We start from the raw sequence: 23,253 nt of genomic DNA on the forward strand, positions 1-23,253 counted from the left end.
AAGCAGCCCGGTCTGCTCAGGGAAAGCTTCTGTCATTAGAAGAAGCCTTTCTCAACCAGGCTGAAGTCAGCCTCCTTGTTTCTGTCTTTGGAAGAACCACAGAATGAGTATCACTATTTTACAGCCATCTCTGTGTTCTCTCTTCTGCTCTATGGTAAACTTGGCCTTGAGGACAGAGACCAAATTGCTCCTTTATGTATCTTCTCAATTCAGTGACTGAAAAAAAGGTGCATAGTCCATAAATGTCCCATGAGATGGGCTGAATCTAACTCCTCTTCCACATGACAATCCTTTAGGTATTTGAAGACAGGTCTCCAGGCAACAGAACTGGTTGTCTCCACTATTACAACAAGGACTGGTAACTAAAGTCCTTTCCCAGCTGGATCTTCCTCTTCTTGATCCCCTTCTTTTATTAAGCGCCTCTCAAAGTGTGGGCTTAGGATGGATCCCTGGGCCCCAGAAGATTGTATCTGTCAAGGGGTGGGGAGAGAGAACCATCCACGAACAGAAAAACCTTTAGTCAGGGAAGTGACCAACATCAGTGCCCGAGACTGGAGAGCACATGCCTCCCCCAAAGGGGTTCCATTCCGAATTTTTCAAAACCAGTGTGCTAGTCAAACACAACACAGTGCATTAGGCCCACAGGCTGCCAGGGCTCATTCCCTGGGCTAAGGGCCTGGGGCTTCCCCGACTCCATCTGGACAGAGTTACCGCCATTTACACTCCTATGAGCACATCGCCTCTTAGCAGTGAGATCACAGTGGTCTTCGTCAGTCAAATAAGGTCTCCAACTACAACCCCCACCCCAGACTAAAGTACAGTTAAGGCAGTTATCTCCCACCTTGAGCCTGAAGACAGGATTTTTTTAGAGGTTTTATTTATTTATTTTTAGAGAGGGGAAGGGAGAAAAAGAGGGAGAGAAACATCGATATGAGAGAGGAACAATCGATCAGGCTGCCCCTCACACACACCCTGACTGGGGACCGAACCCACAATCCAGGCATATGCCCTGACCAGGAATCAAAGCTGTGACCTTTTGCTTTGCAGGATGACACCCAACCAACTGAGCCACAGTGGTCAGGGCAAGACATGATTTTTTTTAAAGCTGCAATTCAGGGCTACACAGAGAAATTCCATTCTCTTTCTTGAAGCAAGTCATCCTCTCCTGTTGAAATCTTTTTGACTCTCGATTTGGCTTCCAAACATTTGCTGTCATTCCTGTTTCATGTCACCTCTGCATTTGACAAGCAGATTTTCTGTGTTTTCCTCAGAGGAAAGGAGCCCCTCTGCTTTGTTGGGAGCTATTGCATCTGCAGTATCCATAAATATTCCCTGGTATTCAGGAAGCGATAGGATTCTGAACAGTGTCTCCAGGGGCAACTGGAGGAACGACATCATAAAGGGCCTGGCCATTTGCATGGGGTCCAGTCCAACAGGGCATGAGCCATCAGCAGGAGTTAAGCTGAGACAGAGAGACTCGGGCAGATGGTGGCTGCCATTGGAACAATAGCCACTGGTAAGGCCCAGCTGCTAGCTTAGATGGTCAAGTGAAGCCAAGCTTTACCCCTGGAGAGAACAGCCTTAAAAACTGCCACTTACTGCGTATGAATCAAATAAGAGCAAGGGTAGGGTTTCTAGAGGTCTGGAGCCATAAGGCCCTCCAAGAAGGGCAAGGAGCTACCAGCTTAATGAAGAGATTTCTGAACCCAAAGGTGCACCTTACAAATAAGGGAACCACAGAGCCCTGGGCAGCTGTGGGGTAAAAATTCATCTTAACTCAAAGATGAGGGTGTTACCATTTGTGGAGCTGACACCAGAAAGAAGGTTCTAGAGCAGAGTGTGAATCCCACTGACCAAGCAATTAAGAGACACCCATCTCCCTTAAGGTTCAAATGCATGTATGGACTTGGTCCACCTTTCAACCCAGACAATGGGAGAGAAAGTAAAGAAGCCCCAGCACTCTGGACAACAAGGCATGTGAGCCAAACCTGAGTAAGGCTGGGCTTCCCTAAGATCAGAAATTGGCGCTTGATAAAATGTTTTCATGGTTTTCCATTTTGTTGCCTAGCGTACTTCTCTTGGACAGATACGACACTTGACCAGTGGAATGACAGGGAAGAGGGATTTGATGACACGTGGCCAAGATCATTATCAGGGAGATCACAGAGATCGCAGCTGTGGTCCAGAGAAGAGCCAGGGGGCCAGATGCCGGCAGGGGAAGCTACGGGCAAGGGGCCTCGGAGAGGTTTGACTGCGGCTCCCTTCCTGCCACAGAGCACTGGCCTAAAAATCACTTAGAGTGTGAGAAACACATTTAGGACAGCCTATTTCGTGTTGTTGTTCAACTAGGCACAAATCATTCATTCAATGGCTTGTTTAGCTCGTAATTCCCTACCTTGCCCACAAGGACATCAATGTAACTATCAAATGTCTTTTTGCAATGAAGATCCACTATTCTAGTGGCCTTCCACCATGAGGCTAGTAATTATACCACAAAAAAATAGACCTGAACACTGCCTTGTACGAGGTTAACATACTTTAGTTCCTAATGATAATTTTCTTTCCTACATGCTCCCAAAGGTCTGGCTTAATAATAACTTTCCCAAGAATTCAAGCTAACCCCACTGCTCTGTGCTTTCCAGAATTCACTGTTGTTGTTGTTGTTTTCTACCTGAAAACTAAGACATTTACCTGTCTCAACTCTCTTGTCACCTCGCATATTCTCCACGAATTTCCAGACTATTGGCCGAGGGGCAAAATTATTTTATGACTTTGTTAAGCTGATCAGAAAATGCATTTGGCCCTTTTTTTTCTTTCAAGCAGAGCCACAAACTCAGATAAGCCTACTGGGGCCAAGCAAATGAGGAAAATAAATGAAAGTGACCCTGGAGAGCAAGACGGCACTGACCTGACAGGGACAGCTGCCCTGGCCACCCCACTTCCCACCCAGAGGAGGTAAGCAGGACTCTGCTTTTCCAGGCAATGACTGTCAATGATTATGAATCCAGCATTTTCAGGTCTTTCCATTCTCCAAGAAAAGTCAGAAATCTGGAACTTTAGATAAGATCACCTGAGTGTTAGATTCTGCAAACGATCAAAAAGTGATAGAATCACTGTCAGGTCATACAAACCATCCTCTCACCTAAAGACTACCAGTTTGCAATTTCTGCTTTAAGGCTGGGCAGTGAAGTTTAAGCTGCAAACTGGAAAATTCCGTCTCGATTCTGTTGTTTCACCCCATGTGGCAACAGAGTAGAGGTGGGAATGAGCCAGATTCTTTGAAAACTGACCACTAGAACTTTCTAAACCCTAGAAAGCTTCAAGGATGCTATACTGGGACAGCAAGAACAGCCAGCGCTGTCAGAGCAAAATTTAGAAGTTATGATCTACAGGTTTACCTCTAAGTTTCGGCAGTTTGCCTCTGAATGTCACTGGCCCACCTGAACGTAGATGCAAGGAAGGTACAGAAAGAAAACCATATTTGCCATACAGTTCGTTCAAGTGCATTAACATTTCCTTCAGCTACTGTTACTAATTACTGCAAATTCAGTGGCTTAAAACAACACAGATTTATTCTCTTACAATCCTGGAGATGAGAAGCCTCATCATCTGTAAAATAAAGCTAATAACCTATTTCACAGATTAGTTTGAAAATCAAAGAGGTAAGCTATATGAGTAAAAGTTTAATATCACTGAGTAACCTCATCCTGACAAAATGCTCAGGTCAATGATTAGATGTGGTGGGTGGCCAATGGTCACAAAAACTTTTTCTCGTATGCTTCTTACAAGCCTGATGATGGAGAGCTATAAAATTTATAGTTTTTATTCTCAGCAAAGCCCCAGGAGTCATTAAGGTAAAACACCTAAGGCAAATAACAACTTCCCCTGGCTGTAGCTTCATACAAAATTAGAAAAACAGCCCCTTCGCCTCCCTGAAATGAATGAAATGAGGTACGTAAAGCTCAGTACATGGCATGCCCTCAGTAAATGTGAGCCATTGCTCACTGGCATTCTCCTCCACTTTACAGCAAAGAATACCGAGGTTCAGGGAGAGACCGGGTTATTTGCACAAAGTCAGTCAGATGGCGAGTGGAGAGATGCAGTCTGGTCAGCTCTTCTTCCTCCAGAACCAGGGGGCAATCCTGGTGAGGTAACCCATCCTGGGTTCACGTCTATCACCACATTTGAATGATTCCCAGCTCTTTTCTCCAGGGGTGTGAAGGAAACCAAACCTGCTGAAACCAAGCCTGTTGAAGTTTTAAAATGTAGTGGAAGTGGAGTAAGAGTGGGAGCAATGCGGAGGGGTCAGGTCAGAATATCCACACGTCAGTACACTTCATCCTCTGTCCTGAGGCGCAACAGGTACTTGGTATAAAGAAAGTGTGAGACACGCTGATGGAAATGGTCTGCTTATGTATGCTAGAGCAGTCGACACTGAGCACAAGTTTTATCTTTAAAAAATTCTTTCTACATAACTGGGAAAATGAACTAAGCAGCTACAGACTCCTCTTGACTTTGTTTCTGGCATTGGGTGTGAACTGTACATTTTCCTAAACAGCTCTACAATGCATAAAAATGTATCCTTTGAAAGTACCCTTTTACTAGATAGCTTTAAAATACATAATCACTTGTCCTTAGAAAGTTTGCAAAAAGAGAAAAATGTTCCTCATATAACACAAATTATGAGCTGCCTTCTTGCTAAAAACTTGTACATTGAGGTTTGGCCCAGAAAAAAACAATGTTTGAAGAGTAGCTTCTTTAGAAATGATTAATTTTGATATTCCACAGACACAAGAAGATTAATAAAAAAGAATTGAGATTTTACAGATGAGGAAAACCAGAGCTTCCCTGAAATCCCTTATCAACAGAAGAAGTAAAAAAGGGGGGAGGGGAAGCAAAGAGCAATTTGAAAAAATTAATGTTTGGTATAAATATTCAAAACAGAAAAACCATGGCCTGTCATTTCCCTTTTCACCCTTTGTCGTGGCCGGGGGTGGGGGGCAACCCCATCCTCACCTCTGTCTTCTCACCTCTGCAGAGCATATCAAATTGAAGAAAAGCACCTGGGACAACTTCAAACTCTTTCGTCTCCAAAAAAAGGAATTTACCCATCAACCCCTCTTTTTTCTCTATTCTGGATAGTGAGGCTCATACATGAGACACTTAAGTGCCTGATTCCTTTTGGCATTGGAAATGCACTTCGCCGCAAGCCTGTCCAACGTGCTGCTTTGGAGGGACACAGGCAATGGAAAGCCACGTTAAAAAATGGCGCTTTGAGATGAGGCCAAACACACCACCACGGCTCAATTACTCTTGCCAAAACAAAACAAAAAAAAGACCCAAATCTAATCAAGCTTCCCGATCTACCTACCTGCACATGAAAAACACAGGCCATAGATGGAGGCCCAGAGTTAAAAGGCTGCAAGAGAAGACAATCTGCCAAACCCAGACTGTGGGAATTTCTACTGACCAACTGACCTGCTACCTCCAACCAATCAAGAGAGGAGAACACAAGAGGGGGAGAGGGTGGGAAGGACAGTTATGCATAAAAGAGACTGGAGAGAGGACGGCCAACAAAATAAACCAGAACCAACAAAACAAGTCTCAGCACAAATGTGCACCATACACAAGAATGAGCCAGAGACAGTCGGACATTGTGCCCTAGAGGACTCGGGGCCCAAAGAACCAGACACTTCCTGTAGGAAGCCTCAGCAGTCACACCAGGATGCTCGGGTTTAAAGCTTTAGTGAATGGAAATAGTTTCCCTGTAGCCAGAGGAATTTCAGGACTCATTTTCATATCCATTTATAAAATCCACCTTGGAGAAACGAATAGATCATGGAGTATCCTTTTGCACATATTCAGAGCTGGTGGCAACCTAGCCCAGTTACCTCTAGTTCCATATGAACATTACTTTATTTTTCACCTGAGTGTGATAACCTAAGGGCACTATTCAAATAAAATTCAAAATTCTGCACAAATAGTATCAGCAATGCCATCTAGTCATTCTCCTTTCTGTGCCTGTGTAATTTAATCTTTTATAATGGGAATATAACAAATCAATATATTAAAAACCAAAAGATTAATCTGCTCCTGAGAATATAAAGGGAAAAGGCAAAAAAAAAAAGAAATTTCTTTCCCTATCTCAGCAGAGAAAGTAGAACCTAAAAATAAAACGACAAACTTAAATTTGATTGAGCTAAAAGAAAACACGTAAGTAATGCCTATAATCTGATAATTCATAGGTATAAAATTTCCTCAGACATTTTAGTCTACAGAAAAGAATCATCTATATTTTTACTTTAAAAATTTACCTTCCTCCTGCCTTCAGGTGTTTCATTTCAGGTCAGACCTCAAGAAGACTATGCATTTTTCACTTTAACAAAAACAATGTATTTTGTGTCCATTTTAATGAAAAATTGCACACTGGTAATAATTCTAACTACTGTACCTTTTAATGAACAGCTTTCCAATGGGCATGAGAAAGAAGACTTTCCCCTCACTCCATCCTTCATTTATTTTCTATCCAAGTCTCATTCATCTCTAGGGCATCCATCTCCGCATCATATCTGGAGGGGAAGAGGACTCACCCCACTCTCATTAACTCTGACTTTTTAAATTATTGAGTATCTCTTGCTTTGACCGCTCTACATCCGTCTCACCTTCCTCTGATAACACAACCCTCTTTTCCTTTCAGGGAACCACCCTTCTCTAATTCCACCCTCAGACTCCAGGGATGAGTACATACCTAGGTCCTGGCCAATCCGATCCCTGCATTTTCTAGCCACATGACCCAATCCAGCCCAATCAGAGCCTTCCATAGGTCTTTTGCTGGAGAAGAACCACCAGAGAGACCTTCTCCTTGAGCTGTTTTTGCCTCCGTAGAGACAACCTGCCTGAGAAAGCAGCCAATACAGAGAAGAACAGAGACAAGAGACACTGAAAGTGTCCTAATGACACTGTCTGAACCCCCAAATCCAGACACAGGGTTTATAAATGCAATACACTAAGCTGCTAAATTTCTCCTTTGATCTATGCCAGTTACAACTGGGGTCCTGCCACTGTCTATCAAAAAAGTTCAGATTAATATGTAATCTCACCATTATCTAAAGGTAACTGGATTTTTTTTTCAGCAAACATCACAACAGGATACCTGTAAATAAGTACTGGTCCCTTCAACGTATTGCCTTCAGAAAGATGCCCATTTGTCTCAGCCATGCTGTTATTACCAAAACCTGGTTTAAATCCCTCTTCTGAAAGTTTCTTTATAGTCACAGCTCATATGTCTCCACTGCCCATGCAGCCTAGTCATTGGCCACTGTTTCATAGGGGACACTGGCTAAATGGTTAACGGCCTGACAAAAATGCTTGTATAAATCAGTCCTTATGAACCATCGAGCCATCCTCACCACTGAAATGGTGCATAAACCTCCCCCAGCTGACCCTTTTCCTCTTATTTCACACTCGGAGCAGAGCTAAGAGGTATTTTAAATCCAGCTTCTCAAAACAGTTTGGGAAGAACATAAGCCAAAAATATCCATTATGTTTACTACTAGCCCATACTATTTGGAAGAACATGGTTTTTAATGTTTTATTTATTGATTTTTAGGAAGAGAGAGGAGAAGAAAGGGGAAGGGAAAGAGAGAGAGAGAAACATCAATTTGCTGTTCCACTTATATGTCCATTCATTGGTTGCTTCCTGCATGTGCTCCAACGAGAGTGCACCCACAACCTCAGTACATTGGAATGATGCTGCAACCAACTGAGCTACCTGGCCAGGGCCAAGAATATTTTTAGGCATGACTTCCCTCCCTATGTCAGCGCATACACCCACAGGAATTCACATTCTCACAGACCACTTCATCAGACCACAAAAAAACACCTGTGTCTTCCCCTTACATGTGGTCTGACATCAAGGTGCTAATTCGTCCAAATCCCAGTTTGATCTAATCCACTGGATTCTATGTCCCCACTGTTTTGCTCCATGGCCACAGACTGCTGCTAGCTTTACCCCAAACACGGGGGTCACGAATCCACATGACAGATGAACGCTGCATTTCACACAGGCTCCCAAAGGCTCCCACCCAGCCTGCTCACACATTCTTGAAACAGAAAAATTCACTCGGACACACTCAGTTAAAAAATCTCCTCCCTAAAACCCCAGCATCCCGCACAGGAGCTCTTACGACTACGGTCCCTCCTGCGTCTCCAGCTGAAACGGAGGCTTGTGGGTAAGAAGGCTGCAGGCAGAACAGTCTTTTCTGCAGGCCCCACCCTCCAGACCGATGTTAGTAACACAACAGAGTAAATCGTGGTGAAGAAACAAAGAAACACCTGCAACACACCCAAAGGAACCACACTCTCGAACGCACTCTCTCACACGCTGAGGCCAGCAGCATCCTGCAACAAATCTTGAAAAGGAAGACGTTCTAAATCGGGACATCTGACATAGAACAAAACTCAAAAAAAGGTTGAAAACATACCATGTTCTTGAAGAAAGGATTAAAATTTTTTTCAAAAGTCAATCTTGTCCAAAGCTTATTTTTAAACCGGATGCAACCCAATCAGAATTCTAATTAAGACTTTAAAAAATAAACTTGTTATTTCAGAACAATTTTAGACTTACAGAAAAATTTCTAAGATAATACAGACAGTTCCCCTACGTCCCACACCCAGTTTCCTCTATTATTAACATCTCAGTTGGTAAGGTGCATTTGTCACAATTAATGAACTAATTTTGATAGACTTTCTCTGAAATTAACTAAATGACTCTAAAGTTCACCTTAGAATAAACAAGAGACAGTAGCCAGAAATAGTTTTTTAAAAATATTTTAAAAATCTCAGATCATGGAACAGACTATAAAGTTATAGGGGAAAAAACCCCAAAACACCAGTCTGATATTTGGTAGCAAGAGCCAGATGGATCAAAAGAAGAAAACAAAGTCTAGAAATGGATCCAAGGAATTCAATAGGATCCAAAAATTGATAAAAATCAGTGAGAAAAAAGACAGATTATTCAAAATAGTTTGGGAACACTGGCTAGTCATTAGAAACAAAGCAAGGTGAATACAACTGCCAAATAAATGCAGTATGAATTAAGTGTTTAAATGAAAGAAGCAAGTCAAAAAGTACCGATAAGTAAGTACATTTAAAAAAGAATTTGGGGATGAAAAAATCTTTTCAGGCATGATATAAGAGCCAAAAACTTGAAACTAAAACTTAAAAGTTAAAACTTAAAAAGCCAAAACTTGAAAACTTGAGCCATTATTACTCAAAAGCAGCCATGGAAAATATTTAATACAATTACCTTTTTTTTTTACGGTGTGGTAAGGACATTTAAGAATTTCCCTCTTAACAACTTTCAGGTATTTAATACAGTATTGTTATCTATAGTCACCATTCTGTACTTTAGATAAAGTAACAGAGATGTTAACTAACCATTGTAGGCAACCATTCTGCAAACCACTGTCGTGGTAATCATTTTGCAACATATGCAAATATATGCTTCAAATAATCACACAGTACATCTTAAAATCCTATAATGTTATATGTCCATTGTATCTCAATAAAGGTGAAACTACATGTAACAAAAAGATGCGTGAACCGACATTTCCTATATAAAAAAAATCCTGACAGAAAAAAAATGTATAGAGTTAAAACACAAACCACAGAAAAGATTTGCAGTAAGTATGACAAGCAAAGGGTTAACACCCTTTTAAACAAAGAACTCTTGTAAGTCAATATTGTTACTAAATGCAGTGTCCTGATTCCTCGCTGACTAGGAACACGCCCTGGCTCACAGAGCCTCTGCTTTCTCAAGGACATTGCTCCAGCAATTCCATCCCCTCCCATCCATTCTCAGGTTTTTTTCTCGTTTTTTTTTTGGGGGGGTGCCTCTTCTTGATTATTCTCATCAGAAAACAAATAATGTAGGTACTTCTTTATAATATTTTGGTATTGTCTGAATTTTTTAAAAATAATAAGCCTGTGTTACTTTCATGATCAAAGGAAAGAATGTTTTCATTTTTCAATACACTCGCCATCTTAGCCTTAAAAACGCTACATCTGTGGCTTTGTCTTTTAAATGAAGAGTGACAAATAAATAAATCCAGAATCAATGAACTTGTTTGCTTTTAACAGAGGGAAAAAACCTACTAAAATGCACAGTAGCCCTTATTTCAGACTAGCTCTTATTTGGATGACTTTTTATTCATGTAGGTTCTATGTCAATGTTTTTCTAGCTAAAAGTGATGGGGGGTTTTCTCCGATAGAAGACAGGGAGAAAGATAAATAAATGGTGAGTAGAAGGTTTCGGAAGGGACCAAGATGGGATCAGACTTGAGAGGTCCAAAAATTCCTTTAGTTCATGCAAGAGATCCTCCACTCATTTGCTACCCCTCCCCCTCAAACACACACACACACACACACACACACACACACACCCCTCCACCACAGACTGGAGTCCTCGTACAGCCCACCTCTTCCCCCTGTGCTGAGGGCACCAAGCTCCTCATTTCCAGGTTGGCCCCTTCATCACCACCCAAACTTTCTATCTCTCCTGCTCAGCTCCCTCCTTCTCCTGACTGGAGCACACCTGTCATTTTCCCTCTCCTTTACAAGAACAAAATGACTCCTTGCTTTAAAATAAAGTAGTTAGGAAGATAGTGTGGAGACGGTAAGTCTATAAAGGCCAAAATATTTTTTGAGAGGTTGACAGTATTTTCGAAAACTTGCTGCCCTCATGAAGGTTGAAACTGCAATGGCCTATAGCTATGCCTTTGCTGAATCAGATCTAAGCAGAATCCGGTCATTTTTTAGAAAATGATACAAAATGTATGTGTACACAGAGAAAAAGGTCTAAAAGCATATGCAGCATCATATTAACAGTAGTTTCACTGGGCTATTGAGAGGGGTGTTATTTCTCCCCCTACATATTTGTATCTTCTAACTCTTCTATAACTTACACATAATTAAATAAATCAATTGATTACACGCTAAAGGAAAAGAGTGGGAAAGGTGAACGATTTGGCGGGGGGAGAATGTAGCAGCAAGTAAGTGAAAAGTGAAGGCAAAAAAGCAACTGAATTCATCCACTCGGACAGGAACAGGGGACGTGACTTGAACTCTGAGTCTCCATCTCCATCCTGAGAGCCCGGCAGTCCCACGCTCTGTTCTGTGCTAGGGCTAACAGCGCCCAGCCAAGTCCAATGCAAGGCGAATGTAATCATTCTTTTAAAAGGAGAACTTAACTTTCTGCTGGAGGTGGAGATGGAGAAGCCCACTCAGGAATGCTGGTGTTCAGAGAGCTGCTTCTCTCCACCTTTGCCTTCGCGTCTCAAGTTCCAGGAGTCACTTAAAAGCAGGCTACGCATTTTCAAGAAGTAAATCTCTTGGACGAGTACCTTATGTTCATGAGCTGGAGAGGGAAGGTGCTGGGCTGTGTATCGGAACTCCCAGCCAGAGAAGACAGCTATCTCTTTTGGCACAGGTTCTCGGGGATGAGACCATGTCTAGCGGGGATTTTCTCCAGATTCAACAGCCTTGGCCCCACCAAACCGCGAGGCTTTGCTTGCACCATACATCACTCGTCACGAGGCTTTCGTGTTTCCTTTCAAGCATCCGCAGGTCAAATACTGTGTGTTCCCAACAGTCTGTGAACTTCTTGGACCAGCAAAGGGACATTCATTTTGCTCAGCACTCCTTTACCATTTCTATTGTGTTCAATTTCCCACTCCCCCTACCCACGTCCCCAGAGAATAACTTCTTCCTTGTTTTAATAACTTGGACCACAGTCAAGGTTGCTGTGTTTCTCCATTTTGCAGGATATTTTCTTCAAGAGAGACAAAACAGAGGCTGACAGGATAGCCAAGGCTTGTGAGAAGCCTTAGAAAAACCAGCAGCCATTAAGGACACATAGAAAATCGTTTTCAAGAAATAAAAAGCAGGCAACACCAAGGCACCATAAACAGAATTATTCGTAAAGGTGGACTAATACTTAGAGAGGGTCCCTGGCAATTTTTTCCTCTCAGTGACCCACTGGAAAAATCTAATTTCGTTTGTTTGCGGGTGAGGTCAAGGGTCAGAATTAAGAGCATAGTTTCATAAAGTAGCTTCTCTTTGACTTGAAATTGCAATACAATGATACCCCATGTGAGATCATAAAAGGAATTCTGGTCCCAAGGAGCAAGCAGGGATTAGAAAATGAAGAAAAGGAGAAGGAGACAAGAGTAAACCCGTGGCAAGAGCATCTGGCCCTGCCCCTTACACATCAGGCTTTTCTCTCAGCTTCCCTCGCTCTCCCTGGGACCCGGCCCTGCCCACCAGCCCATCACCGCTCCCAGACATCTAATGACGTCTCCACGCACTGGTTAGGCCAGGAGGAAACAAGCCTATTTTTTTAAAATAAAAGTAACATGGTCAAGGAAAGAAGACATGAACAAACATTTAGTGGAGGTTGGTCTAAAGTACATGATCTTTTAATGAAAAATTGATAATTCCTCATTTTTATGAGCAACATGGGAATTACATATTTCTTCTCCAAAAAACGAATGAAACATCCAGTTTTCCTGTTCCTCATCCACCTTGTCACCACGATTTTCTCACCACTGGTTTCAAAATAGCGTCAGGACACCCCTTACAGATTAAAGCAAAAGATGGTTTTTTTCTCTTCATTTGTCTTTATATATTTCCTGAAGTGTGTTTTCAGTGTTCTTATATCATGATGAAAGAAAGTAAATCTGGTATTACAGAGAATAACGATGCCCACCCAGATTATGTCCCCTCTGGAGAAAAACCAAACTTTCTACTGGAATAACAGACTTTGCTGAATCCCATTCTCGGCTGTTCATGGGCCTGGAGGAGAGAGCTAGGGGGTCATCATCCTCACGAGCTACAAGAGAGGCAACCTGTGGCCATCACCCATCCGCGACTTGTAAAATCAACCTGCATATAACCACCAGCACATGAAAAATGATACAGAATAAAGGAGAAAATGTCAGTACGCACAGCATGGACCAAGGAAGGGTAAGCACTGTTTTTGGAAACTTCGTGTTGTGTGTGGGTGTACACATGCGTGTGTGTGTATCGGATCTCAGTGTGAGAGGTCTTTCTACTGTGGTCACAATCTGAAAGCTCCAGAAACTCTAATCTAGGGCCTAGAATCTAGAGTCAGACAGGCGAGGATTTCAGCATGGCTCTGGCACTCACTCCTGACGTGAGCTTGGTTAGGCGGCTTAATCTCACCAGCCTCCTCGTCCAAAAGACGGATGTGACCACAAACCTAGGCATGTCATGAGATCAGAAAGGGAAACATGGGCAAAGCCGCTCGCACGACGTCCAATACTGTTAACACCCGTCCTTAGACAAATGGTCCACTCACAGATGAGAGCAGACGCTGGCGGAGTTGCCACATGTTCTGAAAGGACAAACCCAGTGTGAGAGATGAGGTTAGCAAATTGGACAACCGCACACCTGTTTTGCTCTCCAAAGAGTTGCTCTTCTGGGAGACTACGGCAGCCACCCCAATCCTTGTGATACAGCTCTCTGAGTGAAGTCAGTATTCTAGAAACGCATCTTGATTCCAGAAATCCTGTCTCAAAGTGTAAGCACCAGACCTATGAAAAAACTGGTCGAGGTTTCTTTTCTTATGTGGAATTGAAAATGACAAACCATTCATACTTGGTGTTTCATCCTACACTATAGCTTCTGACTCCCCAGCAAGTGACTATTGCCACATGTCTAAAGACCTTGAAAGATGTCAAAATGATCTCAACTGTGGAAAGACCCAGATTCAAGATTCCTTATCTGTAATTTGTGTAATTAAGCAAAAAAACAAAAAACCCTGCACTCCAACATGAAGAGTACTTTTAAAAACTGAAATATACACACTTCAAAATCCTGTTCTTTCTATCCTTGGCATTTAGTTTGGGGAGAGATACTAAATTCTGAGTGGAGAAGGGAGAAAGAAAGGAAGAGATCCAGAAAGAAACACTAGGACCAAGATGCCAAGAAATTTAAGACAAGTTAAGAGGGGGCAGAATGCTGAAATTGTCAGCATCCCTTTCCTTGGATGCATGTGGGAGAAGAGAAGAATCAACTCAACAGGGAGCTTCTTATTTGGGGGTCTAGAGAAAGGAAGTGGAGATTTGGATAAAAAAGAAAAATGGGGGGGCGTAGAGAGAAGGGTCTAACAGTAAGTCTTAAAAGATGAAAAAAAAGAAGAAAAAGAACTCTGCTGATTACTGAAGGACAGGACTGAGCCAACAGAAGGAAGGAGGATGAGAAGAGGGAGGCTGGTTCTGGTGTTCAAGCAGAGAAAATGAAGTCAAAAAAAGAATAGTTACAGAATGTCCCAGGGTGCAGGCTCCAGGACTGAGGAAGACACAGATGTTTGGGAAGGAAAAATTCTTTGCAGGAAGTCTGGCCATAGACTGGGGGTAAAAATTAAGTTCTCCCTTAGAGATTCAATGGTAAATGGAGAAAATGCAAGTATGACTGAAAGATCTGACTGGTCTAACAGCAATATGTGTAATGCCACAAATTTAGCAGTTTACGAAAGTCACGAAGAAATGCGCAGGGTCCCTAGTGCATCCTTCTAAACACTGTGTTCCAGGACTATGTTGATGAGAAACATCACCACCTCATTTTCATCCACAACGTGTCCTCCATAAATAAGAAGCAGGAAGAGAGAGACGATTGGAAGTTTCCCATGGCAGTGCACCAATGGCTACCCTGATTACCATCGTCAGTCCTAACGCCCCCAGGCACCACCAACGAAGCCTACGCCATTTGCCATCATTGCATCGTCCACTCACTTGCTCTGCCCTTCTGTCCATTTCACTGAGCTGGAGCTCCCAGCAGCAACTCTAGAAGAGAAGAAGAGGTGGGGGATGGAGCAGGCACGGCTCTAGAAGCCCCCCAGAACCCAGAATCCAATGAGAAGCCACCAAACACACAGAAATGTGAAGGCAGCCATCTGGTGCAGAGTGCTGAACTGAGTCTCCAGGCCCACTGGGGCTGACAGTGGGGAGAAAGGCCCCGCAGGGGGGCCGGAGGAGCCTGGGCTTTGGGAATTAGATCGGGGCGTGGAGTCCCAGCTCTACCACTTCATATGATGTGAATTTGGGGATTGAACTCTCTGAGCTGGATTTACTTCTCTGGAAAACAGGGTACCAGTACCAGGGCATCATAATGTTATTAGGGAGACCCGGTGGGGTGACCTAAAAGTTCACCTGATAGATCACAGGAGCGTCCTGAGGGTCATAGCCAACCGTCTATCACCAAGACTTGTTAGAAAGCCGAAAGTACGTTCTTTCACTGTAGAGAGCAAGTCCCACTTGCTTGTCTTTCTTTGTTTTCAGGTGGAAAGAACTGCCCCTACCTACCTCTGTTTGATAGTTTATGTTCTCCCTACTATCGTTGTGTATCAAGTATGAAGCAGCTTGTTGGTGCAGCGAGGTATGAGGACAGTTGATTCTGCACTGCCCAAATCATTGTCTCTCAAATACAAATTTAGACCCTCAACTTTGTAAATGCAAAGCACTTCTGGCTAAGTTATGTAATAGGTAACATCTGTGGTATCACTAGCAAAACATAAACATTAAGCGAGGTTGAACGGACACAACTTCGAAGAACTCTAAAAAATTTCAATAGGTAAAGGCCATGTTAAGGTGTCCCAACATCCTTAGCTCCCTTGTTCCAGACAGGAGTGTCCCCTATTTATACACCTGAAAATTTAGTATTTGAACACAGCCCGCCAACTGGCGGTGGGAGGAGAACATCTGGACACTGAAAAGAGCCTTGCCCATACTTCTAAAACAGTACTCTCGCCAGAAGGTATAAGCACCTTTAAGACGGTTCAGATGGGCCTTAAGTTACTGTTGAAGGGCAATGGAATAGAGACAGCCTTACCCCTTTAATGTGGCTCCTAAGTTCATCTGATTCCAGGTCATGCATTCAAGCTGGGAGGTCATCTGGTATAAATTGTCACTGTTAGAAAAATATACAGAGTTAGAAACACAAGACTACAAAAAAGATTAAACGTGCAATTGTCACTTCAAAAAAAAAACACAATGGCATTTTAGCTTCCCTTTACTGTGAGAGCCTCCACATTCTCCAGGGTGATCGAACGCACAAGTCTGAAATAATTTCCATTGCATCCCACTGATCTCCACTTTCCATTGCATCCCACTCGTCTCCATACAGTCAGTCACTTCATACACAGCAGAAGGTATGTGGGGTAACTTGGAAACCTTTAAAAAAACTTACTATGGCAAATATTGAAGTTTCTGAAGAGGTATTAAACCTTTGAAGGGAAGAGGCTAAAGGTAATGAAACTTTGAAAGGCAACACAGGCTGGATAACTCAACATTAAAGTTAAAAGCCTGGAGCTGAAAGTGAAAAGGCAGCATATTAATTATTCATGAAAAAGCCATCAAGTTGCTTTAATCAAAAGGATAGTGTCATGTGGATTATGAGGGCCTGAAAAGTCAGAGTGGTGGGTGGTGGATGGTCCAATACTCAAGCATGTGATGAGCAAAAGACAAAGGATAATAAGCTCTACGTACAACTAAAGGAATCATTTCCTATACATTTTATAATTCTGGTACAAGTAAAGACAGCTTGTTCCTAAAAGCCCCCCAACCCAGTTCTAAAAAGTGGGCTGAGGGAGAGCAATGGCTGATCATTTACGTGAAGACCCCAAAGGAGAAATACCTTATCACATAAGCCAATCAAAGGTTACTCTCCCCCCAAAAAAGTTGTTCTCTCCCTTTTACTTTGCACATCCAACTCTCATAAACATCTTTATTACATGTGGTTTTAAACATCACTCTAAATGCATCACAGAAGGTTCCTCACACCCATTCCCTGACATAACACCCCTCTCCAAGGAGCCTGCAAGGGCAAGTCTTTTAAATGTCTCTACTACATGTGTTTTCATTTTTATTTATTTACTCATCTCATGCCTAGAAAATTAGCACATACACCATCAGGTATATTACCAAGCTCTATTAGGAATAAATGTACTCCTGAACTGAAATGGTTAATTGGGAAATTTGAAACCCAAGAGATTAATGGTTTGTTTGGAAGCCCTTGGTCTAAACACATTACAGAAGAAATTTTCACTCTACCTTCCTGGCAGAGGTTAACAAAGGCTCTGAAGCTTTCAATATCTAATGTGCGATGTCGAACGGCAAATTCTGGACAATCTCCATCTTGTCACAGCATTCCTTTGGGTTGCTTCACCCGTCGGGCCGAAGCAACCCTGAAGTTTAATTAAGAGAAGGTGTTGTCGAGCCAACCAAACTGGGAAATCACAGCAACACAGAGTAAATGAATACAGTGCTCTCTCTTGGCGTAGCTTGACAAATCACGCTCCAGCCCATCTGCCCCTCATATAATCACTCTGAGAATTATTTGGGACTCCTTAGTGGCGGGCACACAGGATAAGGATAAAATCGGATTCCAGAAGGGAATTTTACATGTGAAATGAGAAGTGACTTCAATCTCAAAGTATGTGTAGTTTCATTAGTCAGTGTATATCTGGACCCCATCACTCATCCCCACGTCTGACTGGCTATTATGCTACTACAATGTCCGACATATCAATGGGGAAAAAATGATTAGTTTCTCCTGCGGCTTCCCTGGTCTGCAGCAGCGGCCGGTACTGGTCTGTGCCACCGCGTTTCTCAATTCCACGAATTCCTGCTGTAAGGCCAGTGTAATTAATTCCTGAAGGACCCCAATTTTTATTAGAAGTGCCAGCCTGCTGCATTTAACACAGAAGAGTTTCTTGAACTTTCTTTGGGTTGACAGTTCATTAATAAGCAGCCTCCTCCGCAATCTCTACTGGTTTTTGTTCTCTTGCGCCTTTTCATCAAGCAATCCATTTATTAATCTTGCCATTAATCTCAGCCAACAGGCATTGTATTCCCCAGGCAGCCCTATATATTTGTCACTGGTTTTTTAAAAATTGTTCACCAACTAAAATCACTCAGCTCCAGTTGACAATTCTCCGAGGTCCTATTGGGATGTGGGATCTTTCTGAAATGATTTCATCCTCGCATAAGACTAAGAAAATCATAATTTTTGAGAGGGCTGAGAAACAAGATGAGCGACAGAAGTTTACATACAGGTTTAGTGAGTCCCAAATACCTAACTTTGTGGTTTAGGAATTTTCTCACAGATTTCAAAAATAAGCCAATAGAGTCCTAAGGTGCCACAGTCCTAGAAAGTCCTACAAAGAGAAAATATTTTTAAAGACATTTTCTTGGCCCCCATAAAACAAACTTTCTTAAATACAAGTTATGTCTTACACATCAATATCTTCCTAGTAGGTGCTTAATAGGTACCCTTCACTGCCTTGTCCAATGTGGCAGCCAGTAAGTTACATGTGGCTACTGAGCACTTGAAACACGGCTAGTGCCACATGTTGAAATAAGATTTTGACTATACTGGGTTAAAGAGAATATTTCAAAATTAATTTCACTGTTTCTTTTTTATGTGGCTGCTAGCAAATTTCAAATATATGGCTCATATTATGTTTCTGCTAGACAGTGCTACTTCTATAAGTTTTAGGATCTTGAGCCAATGAAGCAAATCAATTCAGCTCTCTGCACCTCAGTTTCCCCATCTGTCTAATGGGAATATTAGTCTCAATCAGTTTAACTTCACAGAGATGTTATAAAGCTTGAACAATGGCTCTTTGAGGACTGACTAGACAGACACAGTATTTTAATATTTCTAATCTAGCATATTTTGCACAGCACTTATGGATTCTTCCTGACAACTTTGTGAGGCAGGTATATTTATGACCGCTGTTTATCAAAGGAGGGCTCAGAGAGGTGCCTGCTGCTGACTTGCCTGATGCCCTGGCCCCCACCCTGCCCTGTACTTTTGAAAGCTTCAGGCATCATGTGGCCCCTGAGCCTGGTCTTCTCACTGCCATTTAAATAACAGTAATAATAACACAGACCAGAAGAGTCTGGAAGTGGAAGGAACTCATGCCAGGAAGCAGAACCTCCTCTGTCTCCAGAAAGTTACATGATGCAAGATGCCCAACACATCCTCTTGAGCTAACTAAGGACGGTGTGCCCAGATCCCAACAGGAGCCCCACCTCTTGATTGCTGTGGCCCTGACAGCCCAGCTTGTAAATCCTCAGAAGGAGGGGGAAGGAGAAGGTATGGTAGAAAGAAGGACTTTCAGAAAATCCCCAGCTACTCATAGGTTTCTGGGGATCAGCATCGCCGATCCTGAGACCAGCGATAGGATCAGAGCACAGTTTTAATCACACCCTGCCTTCTGTCGGCCCGGGGCTCCTCGGCAGCTCGCTCAGGAGGCTCGACTGGCACAATCTTTCAGCTGGAAGCCCATGACAGCAATGACAATAACTGCTGCTGGAGAGAGGACAAAATGTGAACTCGAGCTAAAAATACTGGGCCCAAGCATACTCAGGGCTCTGATCTCTTTGGGCAATCAGTCAACGCCCAGCTCTCATCATGAAAACCCACACAAAGAGGCAGCACTGGTCAAAGAATATATGGCCTTTGACAAATAAGGCATCTAATTATTAAATTAACCGCTGAAGGTGTCAACCACCTCATTCCCAGAGGGGATCAGATAAGCAGGAGGTTTGGCTCAGCTCAACCACAGTGGTCACGTAGGCATTTTGGCTCCCCCTCTAACTCTGTCCATTCGGAAGTGAACTCTGAAATCACAGGCTGCCAAAACATATTCCCAAAGTCATGGTGTCCTTTATATTTTTTAAGTAGGTCTTTTTTTTTCATAAAAAGACACTTGCTTTCTACGTAAGAAATGTTTGAAGTTGGAGGCAAGAGAGAAAGGAAAGAAACTTCTATAACTGGGATTAATGCAAGCTGGAGTTAAATAAAAGGAAGTCAGTCCTTGCCACAAGGGGAACTTGAAAGGAAATCAGTAGTAGATCATATAGAGTTTGTTTTGGCCTGGACTGCAGTATTACTGAGTTCTTGACCTCCGCACTAAAAGAAAGGAAGAAGAAAACCCTCAGCTATTATCTGGACTTGAACTCCTCCACTCTTCAAATGCGTGTGTAACTCAAGTCCATTTTCATCTGTAAGTGTGTTTACTATACTCAGTAGAACAAGGTAGAAAAGATCTTAGAACCTCTGGAATAGAACCACTGAACCCAGTTGACAGTGGAGTTACCTCTGCCAGATGGTTGCTAGCTGACAAAGTAGAATCTTTTTTTTCCATTACAGTTTGCATTCAATATTATTCTATATTAGTTTCAAGTGTACAGCATAGTGGTTGGACAAATCATATACTTTACAAAGTGGTCCCTCTGACATTTCCAGTATTCGCCTGGCCCCAGACGTAGTGATTGCAGTATTATTGGCTATATTCTCTGTGCTGTGTTTCACATCCTTGCGACTACTCTGTAGCTACCAATTTGTCCATCTGTACTTCTTCATCCCTTTGCCTTTTTTACCCAGTTCCCCAACCCACCCCCGCAAAGTAGCATCTTGATGGAAGAAAAGACGTTGTCCGGGGGATGATTTTGTTAAGCCTAACAGGAAACAGGCAAACAGAGCCGGCATTCGTGACCAGAATTCGTGTTTGCAGCATTTGGCGCCACGGCACTGACCCACACCAACAGAGTGGCCTCTGTGGCTTCACCTCCACCTGACAACCAGGGCTCGCGCACTGCTGAGGCTGCAGCCAGACTTCCACGCTGCCCCTTTCCTGCGTTCTTCCCTCTGAGGCGCCTTGGAGGCTCCTGTTGAGAAATTTCTGCCCAGCAGGCCATGGTGAATAATTATTTTACAGTCAATCTCTTGGTATTGTAATTTCTCTCAAGCTCGCCAGTTAACCAAAGAAAAACCCACTGGGGATTCAACTTCTATTAATAAACCCTTGGTCAGCAAAAAAGTCGAAGGAATATTGAAACTAGGTTTTCCCCCTCCCTGGAGACAAGTCCAATGCAAGTCTTTGGCTTTGATAACACCACAAACTGACCACCTTGGAAACCATTCCACACTTCCTGCCTTCCTGACTACCTATGTGAGAATCACACACCAGTATTGTCAAATAAAATCTGCACACCATGCAAAGTGTACTTGGATACACAGGTGAAAGAGGCAGCACAAGCATTGATTATGATTTTATTCCCTTGGTCATAAACTGTCCTCCAATTTACATCGAAGTCAAAAACTAACTTAAAAAGGGGATTGTGAACTTGCAACTTGCCACTGACCTGGATTCCTCAGAAACTCTGGGGCTGCTAAGGAAGTTTCACTTCCATGAAAGACAGTCTACTGGTGGCACGCTACACTGTCAACTTCACCATCTGTGAATCCACATTCAATTAAAAAGTCAGCCCTGGCTCAGGGTGGCTCAGCTGGCTGAGCATCATCCCGTACACCAAAAGGGCAGGGTAACCAGTCAATGTGTCTCTCTCACAGCAATGGGACTCTCTGTCTCTTCCCCGCTTTCTCCATCTCTAAAAAAATCAATGAACATATCCTTAGGAGAGGATTTTTTTTTTTAAATAGTCAAATCGGCAATTATTGTTTCTTGAATTGCTAAGGGGCAGAAGGAAACATTCTCATTTACATGAGCAGCACGGTTGTTAAAGAAGGGTATGCAAACCACATAAAAGGGTAAAAAGTAAGAGGAACAACTAGACTGCCTCAAAAAAGAGTGTGTATGGGAATATTTTTCCACCGTAGTGCACAGAACTCCTTTTTAAAGTAGCTCAAGAACCAAGCTGTGCAATGGGCACACGCGGGGACTGGAGGTCAGCAGCCTCGGAAGAGGCTTGTGGAAGAGGTTCAAGGGGAATGAGCAGGGAAGGTCCAGCTCGCTGCTCATCCCACGTGGAAATCAGAGGGAACGTTATATTAAACTTACATGGGGTCCAACATTCGCTGGGACCTTGCCTCTGAGCAAGCATTAAGCTTGGGTGGCCCTGGGAGCAGACATTCCTGCTGGGTCCAGGGACGGGGAGAAAGGTCTCTGCTCTGGATTTCTTTAGCTGCCCGGGACTGAACTTCACCAACAGTCATGTCCAGTGGTAAAGGCAAAGTTAGAGGAGTCCACAGTTGGAAAGACAGAGCTGCTTTGTTAGTTATGACTTAAGAGGAAAGTTCAAGCCGGCTCCAACAATACTCACCAGGGGAAAAATAGTGCCCCCCCACCCCCCCCACCCCCGCCGCCCCACTAAGCGCTTACCATTGAAAGGTATGGGTAAACTAATGCACAATGCGTTTCTTTCACAACCATGGGAAACAAAGGCCTTTTTCTTCAGGGAGACCTAGGGAAGATGCCACCTTTGGAGAGAGAGAGGGCACTTGAGGATCAGGGGAGGCAGCAGGTGGGTACAGCGGGTAGGAGCACAGATTCCAGGGCCTCACCCACTGGCCGTAAACACCAGCTCTGCCCCTTACTGTGTCCCACTGGGCAAATTCACCTCCGGGGCCTCAGTTTCCTCCTCTGTGATGGGGGGGTGATAACCTCACCAGGATGGTACCGCAGAGAGTTGCCACATGATTAAACAAGTCAGTATTTGTAAACTGCTTAGGATGGTGCCTGGGCGGGAAAAGATTTACATAAGAATTTGCCATTGTTATTCACCAGCAAAGGCGTGGACTGTGTAAGGGGAATATTCCGAGTGGAGTGGCCTGGTGACCCTCAGTGATCCAGAGCACAGACTGGTGTTGAAGTCAGAGATGATGAGGATTGAATCCCGGTTCTGATTATCACTCATCGTGTGAGCCTGGGCAAGTTACTTGGAGTCTCTAAGGCTGTTTCCTCCTCAGCAGAATGCAGTTCAGAGCACCCACTCCATAGATCAATCAGGAGAACCAAATGAACGAACTGAGAGGGAAGCACTCAGCACATGTAGGGATCACGCACTAATGAACCCTAGTCCCTGTGTTACAGCGACTCAGGCTTTCACCCAGTGTGATCACGGGCTTCCCTGAACTGAAATCTAGTTTCATACGCCTTAGGAACTATAGACAAAACTCTACCCACCTGCAACGTGTGGCGGGGAGGGGCGGGGGCAGGGAGGCAGGGAGGGTGGGGAAACCATCTCCTACCACTTCCTGAGAGTTGACTGGGAGCATTTTCTTACTCAGTACCGTTTATACCAACACACAAGTGGGTATGGCTGCAACCCTTCAGATCTGTTACCTGAGAGACAGGGGAGAACTTATAATGTTTCTCTGGTCGTAAATGTCTCTCCTGACAAGTCGAGAATTCTGAGAATTTCC

At 43.3% G+C, this 23,253-nt stretch overlaps 1 protein-coding gene across 4 annotated transcripts in view; it reads right to left on the minus strand.

The window, feature by feature from the left end:
* WT1 (WT1 transcription factor) overlaps positions 1–23,253 on the minus strand; it is a 48,937-nt gene that overhangs the window by 14,022 nt on the left and 11,662 nt on the right. For 3 of the 4 annotated variants that reach the window (XM_037040453.1, XM_037040454.1, XM_037040452.1), the window contains 2 exons: positions 15,910–15,987; positions 14,814–14,864 (listed from right to left, as the gene is read on the minus strand). In XM_037040453.1, the coding sequence (XP_036896348.1) occupies positions 14,814–14,864; positions 15,910–15,987 (129 nt within the window). The remainder of the gene's footprint in view (positions 1–14,813; positions 14,865–15,909; positions 15,988–23,253) is intronic. The other variant, XM_037040451.1, reaches the window with a different exon arrangement.

The sequence above is a fragment of the Sturnira hondurensis genome, unplaced genomic scaffold (genome assembly GCF_014824575.4).
Source record: "Sturnira hondurensis isolate 20B ecotype Veracruz unplaced genomic scaffold, ASM1482457v3 Scaffold0002638, whole genome shotgun sequence".
Classification (NCBI taxonomy): Eukaryota; Metazoa; Chordata; class Mammalia; order Chiroptera; family Phyllostomidae; genus Sturnira; species Sturnira hondurensis.